Source organism: Microcaecilia unicolor, chromosome 5 (genome assembly GCF_901765095.1).
Source record: "Microcaecilia unicolor chromosome 5, aMicUni1.1, whole genome shotgun sequence".
Lineage (NCBI taxonomy): Eukaryota > Metazoa > Chordata > Amphibia > Gymnophiona > Siphonopidae > Microcaecilia > Microcaecilia unicolor.
Window position 1 is genome coordinate 5,176,410 of NC_044035.1, and position 13,661 is coordinate 5,190,070.

A 13,661-nucleotide genomic window follows, 5' to 3' on the forward strand; every position below is an offset into this window, starting at 1 on the left:
AGCTGTTACCGTCGTCGGAAAAAAGTATTTAGTGCATACCAGGGTTTACTACTTGCTCGTTAATGGCTCGTTAAGTTTAGTACATCTGGCCCTCAGTTTTCTTTCCTCCTGCTAGTACAAAGCCAATATGGCATTATAGAAACTTTGAAGGTGGTTTATTTAACAGAATAATTTGGCCAAATATTTCAGCTTACACTTTTATTACTTCCATCTCGCAGATGGGAATATATTCTGTTTTCATTTCTGTGTTTCACTCTCAGGGTTGGTTTTAGGGATACCCGTCTTTCTGGTCTGAAGGATCATCGATCGCCACTTGGCGATGCCCCCCTTTCCTGATTGAGAGGTTCCCAGGCCTGTCTCCTCCTTCCTGGTTGAGGGGCTCCCGGTTCTATCTCATCAATCTCCAGGGAAGACTGAAGGGGAAGGAGGAACCATGCTTCACGCAGCAGTGAACCAGTGTCACAGCTTATTTTATGGGGATATTACAACTGAGGTATCATCCTCCATGAGCTCACTGGACTATCTGCCAGATCAGAAAATGAGAAATCCAGCATTATTGACATATCATCAGACACATTGCTGCCCTGGATCTCAGCTGCTGCAAGAAAACACTGAAGTGCTGCTCATAGCACACACACAGGTTTTTTTTCTCCTCTCTCGATATACCCTGCAGCAGCAGTATCGATACACAAGGCCCTGCATCTCCCAGCAATCCTGATATGTGCTGAGGTGCCACTCCTAGCACACACCTGTCTGCAGTAGCTGATTCCTACTTACTGCTCCACCACTATCAACAGCACTGTACCTCCAGCCCAGATCTCAGGGAGTCAGACCACTGCTAACAAATGCTGAAGCATCACTCCCAGCATGCACAGACACAGGCTCACTCTCAGCAACCCAAATAGACTGGAGCAGCTGCCTCCTGCTTATTACTAGGCTGCTATCTGCAGGGCTGTACCTCTCAGCTACCCATCTAACTCTTGCTCAATGGCAGCCTTGAGGCCTATTTTGGTCCTTAAAACAAAATGCCTTAAAATGAAGTTCCCCGTTTTGTTTTGTTTTTTAAGATAAAATGGGGTGGCAGGGATGGAAAAGAAGGGAGGGGGTCAGGAAAGCTACACAAGAAAAATAGAAAGCATTAGACTGGGGTCTGCCATGAGAAGGACCTGGACTCCTCCAGGTATCTCCCCAGGAGGCTAGCAACAAAGACTCCTTAGGGCCATGGTCCTCCCATCTGCCTACTCTCAATACGACAAGTTCTCCAGCCAGGCTTAGGAGTATAGTGCAGAGTCCTCCAAACACAGCTGCATCTACTATATGCTGGAGACAGAGAAAAAATGAGCAGCACTAGGCTGCATAATGCCCTATATAATCTGGCTCCATCTGCTGGCAGGTGAGCACAACCTATGTGTTTAGACTGGTCTGGTCCACGATATTGAAAATCTCACCTGAAGTTGCATTTTTACTTAAAATTTGAAAGCCTGAGCCAGGAATAGTAAACACCCAACAAATGCACAAGTGACAGCCCAATGACTAAAAGAGGTTGTGCTAGACTATCAACAATCCCCAAGAACCAAAAGGAGGGATTTACATTAAAAACCTAGAGAAAGCAAGGCTGCAAGGGGAATTGAGAACCCCTTCTCCAATCTCTTCAGCATTACTAAGTACCCCACATACAGGAATTAAATTTCTTTCAGGTACATCAGTTCAGTGCTGGAGAAAGTATGAATTCTGACACTTACCAGAGTTGAAAAGTCTCTCCAGACCCTCTGAATCAAGGACACTGAATGGCAACCAGATCTGCTTACACTCCACTTGTTTGCAGTAAAACCAGTGGGGCTGGACTGGCTCATACTGGTTCTGGATGAAGTAAGGCGGTGCTTGTACTAGTCCTGCTGGCTGAGATCCAGGTGGGGATTGCATAGGTGGGGGTAACAAAGGAGGTCCTTCAGAAGGCTAAATAAGAAAAAAGGCATTTAACAACATTCAGCACTAAAATTCTAAGGTGAAAGAATATGTCACAGATGTAGCCATACTATTCCCTTAACCAGATGCTTTAACCCTCCACAGAGCCGCCTCACAAGGTGGTGACAGCTGACTACACACAATGCACCAAACGCCAAAAGCAGAAAGGTTTCAGAAAGTACAAAACCTACATTGCTCAGGTTTCATCAATTTGTACAACTTCTTGTCTCTTATTCTCAAGGCTGGGCTGAAAACCTATAGAACATGTGTAAGCTGAAAAGGGGTCTGAGGGTAGGAGATTCCTACTAACATGTGGCACGGTTTGAAAACAAAATAACACATGAATAAATCACCATTCAAACTGTGCTTCACAGATAACTAAAGGAAGGAAAAAGCCTTAGAACTCATAAGGTTAATATCTACATAAGTACATAAGCACCACCATACTGGGAAAAGACCAAGGGTCCATCAAGCCCAGCATCCTGTCTCCGACAGCGGCCAATCCAGGATTCAAGAACCCGGCAAACTCCGCCCCCCCCCCCCCCCCCAAATTTTTTAAATAATGTTCAATGGACTTTTCCCTCAGGAATCTGTCCAAACCCCCTTTAAATTCCGTAAGGCCAGCAGCTCCTGTCTACATGATCAATCATCAGCATAAAAAGAACCTTCCTATTGTTCAAAATGTTATACTAGGACTTGAAAACAAAATCTCAAACACAACCTGAAAATGTGAGCGCAGATCTTCCTCTTAAACATACCTAGTTATAGGTCTTCAAAGATGGTCAGTGTTTCTCGGTCGGCAGTCAATAGACCACTACTGCTCCCCCTTAAAGATGCTCCTCACAGTGTCAGAGCCACTTGGGGGGGGGGGGGGTGGAAGTGACACGGAGGGGTGGAGCTGGGAGGGAATGGCTCAGGAAGTATAAACGTTTAGGGTGCACCTAGGTTAGGCCCAGAGGGATGCGGCAAAGGCCCACTGAATATGCCTCCACCACCCGTCTGGCAGGGTTGCCAGGTGGGCGGTTTTACCGCCCAATTGGGCGGGTTTTCGTCAGCAGCGGCGGGAAAATTTCGCCGGCCGCAGTTTTTTGGGCGGTTTTCCTGTCGCCACTGTGCAAGTTCGGCGTTTTTTTCCAGGGCTTCTACTGGTCGAATTTGGTCCAATAGACGCTTTTCCGGGGCTTCTATTGGTCTAATAGAAGCTTTTCCGGGGCTTCTATTGGTCCAAATTGGACCAATAGAAGCCTTTCAGGGGCGGGGTTGACATCAGGGATGACGTAGGGGGCGTGGCTAGTGACGTGGAAGGCAGGGTTAGTGACGCGGGGGCGGGGTTAGGTGACGCAGGAGACGGGGATTGGCTACAGGCGGTTTTTGGGCGGGTTTACGGCTGGTTTGGGGCTGGGAAAATTTTTCCCAGCTGGCAACCCTGCCGTCTGGAACCTTGAAGACTTGTCTGTCTGACCTGGCCTGACGCAAGGTGGCTTCTGCCAAGTACTTGTGAACTGGATTGGCCACTGCAGGAAAATAGAATACCAAGCTAGATGGACCACTGGCCTGACCCAGTATATGTTGTAGCTGTACTGAGAACTCTGGGGAACCAGACCAGAGTCAAGTAGTGTGCTAACTTGCTGAGGGACAGCACTGTATGCCGTGATCACGCAGAAGCAGGCCACAGGAAGACATTCTTACATCCAAGGAGTAGCTTGTGTTTATTTTCTCCCTCACCTGTGAGCTGAACCCCCAACCGACACAATACATATTATTCTCAATCACCTTAACTTGCTGTGTGGCTCTTTTATCTGGGCTCCACAGCGATCCTCTTGTCAAAAAAACGCTGCCTCGGGGAGTTATATAGACCTGGAGATGACTTCTGCATACACCCTCCCAATTTTACTCTATCCTCATCAGACTGCTGCTAGCATAATACAGTATATGTGGAGCACCGTGGAAAAGGACAATCTCTCCACTACTTTATATGATGGATAACAGCAGGCAGCACACTCAGCTCACTTGCTCAAACATGGGTCATACTTAAACACATGCTACACAGCATGCCTCTAAATTCTGGCCTTGAGGCAGAAGCTGCAGTGTTCCTTCTTAGGCCACATCATTACTCAAACTCTGCTAACAGCTTTCCAGAACCAACCTGAGAAGTAGCAAAGATGCCCAGGAGCTCAAAAACCTGTACATGCAAGTTCAAACCGTGGACAGCTATGGGAAATTGTTTAAAAAGTAAAGAATTGGCCACTAGAACTTACAACAACCCAAGATCAGTCACAGGAAGAGGAAAGACCTGCCCTTCAGTAGGGACGTTCTCTTTGAAAATGAACTTGCAGGCCCAGCTTCATTATTATTCTCCCCAAGAATAAGAACCAGAAAGCAGGGCTAGCAGGAGCAGATACTTACTAGTGACTCTGCCATCGAGACACTAGGGTACATGTGTGTCGGAGGTGCAGAGGACTGGGGCTGCAGGGGACTGCCGAGACTCTGCCCTTGTTGTAACTGAGGTGGAGTGATATAAGGGTTTGCTCTGCTGCTCAGGGTGTTGTGACGGTATGGGTTGTATCCCTGCTGCGATGCCGCAGGTGCAGGGCAGTTCTGCGGAGGCATCTGGTAAGGTCCAGTCCCAAACTGAGAGGCAGGAGGTACGGCATGCATGGGCTGTGCCTTTGGGACCGGGGTCGAGAACACACTCTGCCCATTCTGTGGTCCGGTGGTGGCAGGCTTGGAGAAGAGCCCTAGACCCCTCACAGGTCCTGCTGCTGCGGATAGAGATGCCTGGCCAATGTTCGCAAATGGATCACTGCTGGTGCTGGACACCTGGGAGGAGAAGTAGCTGAAGGTTTGTGGTTGACTGGTGTTAGCAGAAGTCTGACCCAGGAAGCTGTCCTCCTCCCCAACCTCTGTCGAATCATCTGTAAGAGACAAAAAAAAAAAACAACTAAGACTATGAGGGACTGCAAAAGAAATAACCCTCGTCTGTCAGCCCAGACCATGCACACCAGAGATGGCTGCATGCAGACTTCTAAAGCACTTTAGTTAAAAAAAAAAAAGTTACTGTTTAGCTGAATGAAGAAAGTTCTGAATGTCAGTTATAATGAGAAAGGCAACGGATGAGGCTGCAAAACGAGAGACTTGACTGAAGTGCATAAAACTCCTGAGAGGAATGGTGAAAGTATTACAAAAACAAGGTCACGACAATGATAGGAGAAGATCAAACCAAACAAAATACCTCTACTTATTGTCTCAGTATTGTGGGACAAATAGCCTAACAGAGCTAATGATTTATCCAAAACTATTTAAATGTTGCCACTGAACCACTATCGCTGGGATCGAGGAGGGTCTCAAGGTGGGGTGAACAATTCTGTGTCACCCTGTTTCTTACTGAATCCCTCTAAAGCCCCCGCTGTTTGCCACAGTCAGACAGATGTGGGAGAGATGAACATGGGATCCAACTCAGTAAGGCAAGTTCATGTACTGCTAGATGTTAAGTGCCACCATTTTTCCAAAATGGCAGCTGCGAAGAAACGTTGGGCATGGGGTAGGGCCCAGAGGATAGTTAAAAGAAGTGTGGCACGTCACCTCAGATCACTACAGCCCTTTTGGTAAAGATCCAAGGGTGGGAGATGAGATTCAGTGCTAAGGGGAAGTAACAAACCATGCTAAAACTTAAGGTTGGGAATAAGTGGATAAGCATTAGTACTGCATCAATTTATGGAGACCCCCCCCCCCCAAGCCGTAACAGTGTGGGGAGGGGGGGGATCAGTTTTAAACCTGTTAACTCGTATCCACTTCTCTTTTTTTATTGTTTTTCATTGAAGCTTAAATCATAGAAAATATATGCAACAATACAACACTCATCAAAGAGATCACTGAACAACCGATAACAGTTGGTAAGTATTGAAGTAGCAATCGGTTCACAGAACCATAAATCACCCCCTTCCTCCCCAATCAATCTGTATCCACTTCTCAACATGTGTATAGGAGTTTAAGTAAAACCCCTGGTTGATCATCGATTCTGTCCTTTCTACAGTTACGTGTCTGCGGGGGTGAGAAAATTTCCACGTCCGACATATTTGCTCTTTTCTATTGAGTGATGGCTAGAGACAGGAATTTCAGCGGTCATACTCTCCGATCTAGAGATGCCTAAGAAATGTGAGGGTATTGACTTGGAACACTGAAACTAAAGCGATTACAGGAAGGAAAAGATGAAAAAGGGAGACACTGATTTTGAGTCAACTACACTGCTTACCAATTCCTCTACTAGTGGAGTTAAAAACTGAGAACTAAGGCCTCCTTCTCCACTTTTCCTGATATCACCGAAGAGGAAACTGCCCATCTTCTCTCCTCCTCGAAATGCACCACCTGTTCCTCAGACCCCATCCCCACCAACTTACTTATCACCATCTCTCCTACTATCACCCCTCCCATCTGTCATATCCTCAACCTCTCTCTCTCCACTGCAACTGTCCCTGACACCTTCAAGCATGCTGTTGTCACACCTCTCCTCAATAAAACCTTCACTTGACCCTACCTGTCCCTCCAACTACTGCCCCATCTCCCTCCTACCCTTCCTCTCCAAAATACTTGAACGCGCCGCTTCAATCTGGCTTTCGCCCACTTCACTCGACAAAAACGGCATTATCCAAAGTCTGTAATGACCTTTCCTCGCCAAATCCAAAGGTCATTACTCCATCCTCATTCTCCTCGACCTATCCGCCGCTTTTGACACTGTCAATCACAACTTACTTCTTGACACACTGTCCTCTTTTGGGTTCCAGGGCTCTGTCCTCTCCTGGTTCTCCTCTTATCTCTCCCATCGTACCTTCAGAGTACACTCTCATGGCTCTTCCTCCACCCCTATCCCGCTCGCTGTTTGGAGTCCCTCAGGGTTCTGTCCTTGGACCCCTTCTTTTCTCTATCTACATCTCTTCCCTGGGCTCCCTGATCTTGTCTCATGGCTTCCAGTATCATCTTTATGCTGACAACACCCAGCTTTATCTCTCCACACCTGACATCACTGCGGAAACCCAAGCCAAAGTATTGGCCTGCTTATCCGACATTGCTGCCTGGATGTCCAACCGCCACCTGAAACTGAACATGGCCAAGACCGAACTTCCTGTCTTCCCACCCAAACCCACTTCTCCTCTACCTCCACTCTCTATCTCAGTTGATAACACCCTCATCATCCCCGTCTCATCTGCCCGCAACCTCGGTGTCATCTTCGACTCCTCCCTCTCCTTCTCTGCGCACATCCAGCAGATAACCAAGACCTGTCGCTTCTTCCTCTATAACATTAGCAAAATTCGCCCTTTCCTCTCTGAGCACACCACCCGAACTCTCATCCACTCTCTCGTTACCTCTCGTCTTGACTACTGCAACCTACTCCTCACTGGTCTCCCACTTAGCCACCTATCCCCCCTTCAGTCCGTTCAGAACTCTGCTGCACGTCTTATCTTCCGCCTGAACCGATACACTCACATCACCCCTCTCCTCAAGTCACTTCATTGGCTTCCGATCAGGTACCGCATTCAATTCAAGCTTCTGCTACTAACCTACAAATGTACTCGATCTGCAGCCCCTCCTTACCTCTCAACCCTCATCTCCCCTTACGTTCCTACCCGTAACCTCCGCTCTCAAGACAAATCCCTCCTTTCAGTACCCTTCTCCACCACCGCCAACTCCAGGCTCCGCCCTTTCTGCCTCGCCTCACCCCACGCGTGGAACAAACTCCCCGAGCCCATACGTCAGGCCCCCTCCCTCCCCATCTTCAAATCTCTGCTTAAAGCCCACCTCTTCAATGTCGCCTTCGGCACCTAACCTCTACACCTCTACCCAGGAAATCTAGACTGCCCAACTTGACATTTCGTTCTTTAGATTGTAAGCTCATTTGAGCAGGGACCGTCCTTGTTTATTTTGTACAGAGCTGCGTAACCCTAGTAACGCTCTAGAAATGTTAAGTAGTAGTGAGGTTTAACTCCAAAGTAGGACCAAGCTTTACATTCCCCTACAAGATCTACGCTCAGTGGCCGATTGCAGGTTCAAGTTTCCTTCTGCACGAGATTGTCAACCAGCAGTCAAGCTGGGAAAGTCCCTGCAAGGACTTCTTTGGAATCCATTACCTTCTTTATGGTTGAGGACAGAATTCCATTATGTGTTTCTCTTGCACCCATCTCCCCAAAGAAGCTGGAAACGTAGCTTTCTGAGAATTGTTTTAAGTCAGATACATATAATTGAGTCTTGTACAGTGCAGATTTCTTTTTTTATGTTTGCTCATTTTTCAGGATTTGATTTTATGTGCCTGTATATTTTTTACCAACAGGGCCCAATATTCAGCATTTTGTTGACCTTGCTGGCGTTGGTCCAGTATTGAATTTCCAGGTACACATCTGGGCTCCGGCACTGAATTTCCAGGTACAAAAGGACTAGCAAAAACATAGCTAGTTAAGTACAACATTTTGGCTCTTAACTAGTTACGAAGAACCACATAAGGACAGGACTGTGTTTTATGTGATCCTATTATTAAGTAACAACTCCACTCCAGGAATGCCAAAAGGTAAAATTAGTCCTTAACCTGATAAATTTCTTGCCAATAGAGAATGACATTTGTCCCTGTCCCCGCCCCGTGGGTTCTGTCTCTGTCCCCACCCCATCCCCGCAGGTTCTGTCTACATATGCCCTGTCTCCATCCCCACCTCATCCCCATGGGCTCTGTCCTCATCTGCAGAAGCCTCGAACAATTATTTTACATTTAAATCTTTTTATTAAAGTATAAAAAGGAACAATCTGCTGTGCAACTATTGTGTATAAATTACAAACAGAAAACAGCGAGCAACTATAATAACCCTCCTCACCACCACCCTCTACCCTTCCAACCCCAACAATAGCTGATTTCTACTACCCCAAGGAATCCTAATTCACCCTGTTAAATGTCCCTGTATGCCCTAGAGAGGAGAAATATGCCCTTAGGGGCACTGTTATGATTTTTAATCTGTGGATGAATAAGAAGTCATCAGCAATCTCAGAGGATTCAGTCTAGCTCTCCTATCTTCCACAGTCCTTTCTGCAATAGATGTCTTAGAAGTTGTGCTGATAGCTGGCATCCGTGGTCACTATGAGCCAATTTGGTGTCGTGAGGGGCATCCCTCTCTGCAAATTTCCCAGAAGCAACCACCAGCGCATTGCAAACCATGTAGTCCTTGGATAGGGGTGACCAACGGCTGAGCAGAGAGCACTACAGAGGTCACATACGGTCCCTGGCCCCACGTCCAACATCGCTGCCATTTATCCCAGTACCTGCACATAATCCCATGCCCTGAGGGCGGGAGCTTGCAGCATGGAGGATAGTTGACTCTGCAATTGCAGCCTGACGGCCTCTGGTAGGAACACCCTGCCTACCCGAGTGTCAAACAGCACCTCCAGGTATTCCAGCAACTGTGACAGGGTCAGGTGCATTTCTGCATATTGATCACCCAGTCGAGGGATTGTAGCAGACAGACCACCTTGTCTGTTGTGCGAACACTCACTTTGCGAGACAGTGAGCAAATAAGCCAGTCCAAATAGGGATGCATCTGAATGCCCGCTGTATAATTATACTACAGCAAGAGGCCCTCACTGGATGCCCACCGGAAGGGTGGAAGGCCAGATTTTAGGACTCAGGCTCTAAAAATACCAGCTAGGTTTAAAAATCTATGACTGGCTGAGCAAGGACGTGCTTTACCTGTAAGTTAATATGTGTCCCCGCTTGGGATCCATCCACTGGAATAGTGGTGGGTCAATTTACATACCTTAAACAGCTTAAACTGCTAAAAGGCACTGACTAGGCCTCATTAGAATTTGGTGTGACATTCAAAAGCAGTGCAAAAGCCAAGATCAAGGAATTGATGGCTAAAATCCTAACCCAGATCACAAAATGATATGAACCTAATATATCCAAATTTAGATATCTTCATAAAAAAGTTGTTTTGTTCATGTTTTGATGTTTGGATGTCCGTATCTAAGGAAGTGTTTACAAAAAGGGAAGTTGCACAACAAGTTGCAATACTAAAACGGAAGAGCACCTGGCCGGAGGTCATGACTCATAGATTAAGCAATATTAGAGAAAAAAATCCCTCTCCATAGACTTGTATAGTGACCAAATTGTATAAAAGCAGGGTGCATGCAAGCCCTCGGGAGAACTTTTCTCCGCCTCGGAAGCAGCAGAGCTCCGGTCAGCTGAATCCAGAATTGGTCTGATGAATGTATCTGATTAAAGTCTGATTTGTAAATAAACTCCTCATTCCAAATGATGATTTGTGGGCTTCACTTAATGATGAAAGGCTGTAAGTACAAATGCTTTTGCTACATCAGGCTATCATTCGCTGCATTATATAACCTGTAGCCTAAATCCAGTTTGTCATAAGGCTGGTATCTATTCCTTGCCAGTGCTGAGAGGCGGACTAATGCCGGTATTTGAGACCTAACGTCTCTCTCAGTGGCAATTCCTTTTAAAACCTCATAACTCCTGGATTACCCCAGTACTAGTGTTATTTAGAGATGGAGTCAGATTGAGGTCACTCTAGCCTTCTTGGGGGGGGGCTCGGGACCCCCCAATTCTCAACATTGGTGACCCCGACGTGATTTGAACACGCAGCCTGGGTCTGCAAGAATGCCGCCACAACCACCACGACCTTGGAGAAGGTGAACGGTAATGTTGTCCCAACACTGCAAAGCGGAGGAAACACTGGCGAGGCAGCCAAATGGGGATGTGCAGATAACTGCTCTGGACCTCAAAGAGGCCTAAGAAGTCTCCTGGCTGAACCGCAGAAATGACGGAGCGCAAGGACTCCATATGAAAGTAACACAATCAAAGAGCCTCATTTATAAACTTGAGATCGAGGACAGGGTGGAGAAATCCGCCTTTCTTAGGAACTATGAAGTAAATGGAGTAGCAGCCGATCTTGCAGCATGAATTTGGCATAGCGTCTTCACATTATTTTGGTTATTTACAGCTTAAGCATTATCTTGTTTCACTACCATGGACTAATCTGACTAAGGATGTTCAAGAGACTTTAACAGGCGAATTTACAGTGGGATCTCAACAACTGGTACCACTCTCCTATTATTGAAAAACACTATTGCAGATTTGGATTATGCTTTACTGGCGAGGAAATGGTCCCAGAACCTTTCTTGTCAACTGTCCTCAGACCATCTGAAGTATCCTATATAATAAAACTCACCCTCAACGTTCTGGACACTAACGTCACTTCCTTCATGAAGGGTTCGTGGTGGTGAAGCCACCGAAAGCACCAAGTCTCTGGGCCCCGCCCTCGCATCAAACATAATGAGAGCGGAGCAATGGCGTCACGCATCGAGGGCGGAGCAATGGCGTCAGTGGCTTCAGAAACAAGGAGGGAGGGAGGAAGGGCGGGGTTTTGGGAGGAAAACCTTGCTTGCGCCCGTTTCATTTGCTCCAGAAACGGGCCTTTTTTACTAGTTTTATTCATAAAAGGCAGGAGTCCATGGTGTCGTGAGAGACGTTATACAAATTTGCTTTACAATTTTATATTTCCCCTCACAGGACCGACAAAGCCCCATATTATTCTGCGAGACATATCCTGCTGCAACATTGGAGATATGTTTTGGTTTTGACCTAGGATCACCACTTTTTGGAACACAATATTTACTGCTTTTGATACCTACTGAAGCCACTTGCATTATTCGGATAATACCAATATACAGCACCTGTGTCCAGAGGTTTTAAATGGTTTTTGCAAAAATCTATTATATATGGTTTAAAGCCCATTTTGCATCACTGGCTGGAACCCGCAAGCCCCACGTTCCAGTCTTGGCACTCCCTGTTGTTGTCTGCTTTAAGGGTGGGAAGACAAGGCATATCTAATTTTGATACGCAGTTTTCAAGAAACATGGGAACCTTTTTGGTTAACCTTATCTGCCTGAGCGCGCAGTCGCCTACTAAATTTTTAAATCCTCTGGTTTGTAGGGACTGGCCCTCTTATGAGCGCGTGCAGGGGAGGGGGGGATGGTCAGAGGTTTTGTTGGGGATCTATAAGAATTTTGTTTAGTTCTGCACAAATACTTGTTCATGTAACATTTGGCTTACTAAAATGATTTTGACATACTGTACTTGGGCCGGAAGGCTAAAAGAGCCCAAGCCTCCGGCATACTGTCAACTTATAAATCGTCAAAGTTTTATCACACAGTTTGCTGTTTTAACATACTAACATTTCCATTCACTATTGCTTAGCCTGGTACTTTTCATGGCTACGTTGTTCCATGACTTGTTAAATCAATAAAAATTAAACATAAAATAGACATCTTCCTGTTCTATTAACCCACATAAATCACCCTCCCACGTGCTGTCTGACTAGAACAAGGGTGGGCCACAACTTACACAGATTTTCAAGATGTCCACAATGAATATGCATGAAATTTATCTGCATACAATAAGAACATAAGAATAGCCATACTGGGTCAGACCAATGGTATCCCGCTTCCAACACTGGCCAATCCAGGTCACAAGTACCTGGCAGAAACCCAAATAGTAGCAATATTCCATGCTACCAATTCCAGGGCAAGAAGTGGCTTCCTCCATGTCTATCTCAATAACAGACTATGGACTTTTCCTCCAGGAACTTGTCCAAACATTTTTTTAAACCCAGATACTTCAAACGCTTTTACCACATCCTCTGGCATGGATTTTCAGAGATTTTAACTATTTGTTGAGTGAAGAATTACTTCCTCCTATTTGTTTTTAAACTATTTCCATGTAACTGCATTGAGTGTCCCCTAGTCTTCTTGGTTTCTGAAACAAATTTATATATATATATATATATATATATATATATATATATATATATATATATATATTCGTGCTAAACCACTCAGAATTTTGTGAACCTCAATCACATCCCCCCTCAGCCGTCATATGAGAGCAGTCCCATCCCCTTTATCATTTTGGTCGCTCTTCTTTGAACCTTTTCTAATTCTGCTATATCATTTTTGAGATAAGGTACCAGAACCGAATGCAATACTCTAGGTGCAGCGAGCAGGGACCGTCATTCTTCGTTTATTGTACAGCGCTGCGTAACCCTAGTAGCGCTTTATAAATGTCAAATAGTAGTAGTAGTAGTACTCTAGGTGCAGACACACCATGGAGCGATACAGAAGCATTATAGTATTTTTGGTCTTATTCACCATCCCTTTCCTAATAATTCCTAACATCCTGTTTGCTTTTTTGGCCGCCTCCGCACACTGAGCAGATGATTTCAGCTTATTATCTACGATGACACCTAGATCTTTTTCTTTGGTGCTAATCCCCAAGATGGTCCCTAAAATCAGGTAACTATGATTCAGATTATTCTTTCCAATGTGCATCACTTTGCATTTGTCCACATTAAACTTCATCTGTCATTTGGATGCCCAATCTTCCAAAGTCTTCCTGCAATTTTTCACAGTCCGCATGTTTTTTTTTTTTTTTTTTTAACAACCTTGAACAGTTGTGTCATCTGCAAATTAAGGACATCTTATCAAGCTGCACTAGCAGTTCCCACACAGAAATGCCAATGAAGCCCGTTCAAAGTGAAAGTGCTTTCTCGGCATTACCACATCATTGACTGCTAGTACGGTTTGATAAGAGGCCCTTAACATTATCATTCCGATTTCCAGATCATTTATAAATACATTGAATTGCACCG

At 45.6% G+C, this 13,661-nt stretch overlaps 1 protein-coding gene across 2 annotated transcripts in view; it reads right to left on the minus strand.

Moving 5' to 3' along the window:
• SEC23IP (SEC23 interacting protein) overlaps positions 1 to 13,661 on the minus strand; it is a 108,252-nt gene that overhangs the window by 85,572 nt on the left and 9,019 nt on the right. For both annotated transcript variants that reach the window (XM_030202608.1, XM_030202607.1), the window contains exons 2-3: positions 4,372 to 4,880; positions 1,743 to 1,956 (exon numbers count right to left, since the gene is read on the minus strand). In XM_030202608.1, the coding sequence (XP_030058468.1) occupies positions 1,743 to 1,956; positions 4,372 to 4,880 (723 nt within the window). The remainder of the gene's footprint in view (positions 1 to 1,742; positions 1,957 to 4,371; positions 4,881 to 13,661) is intronic.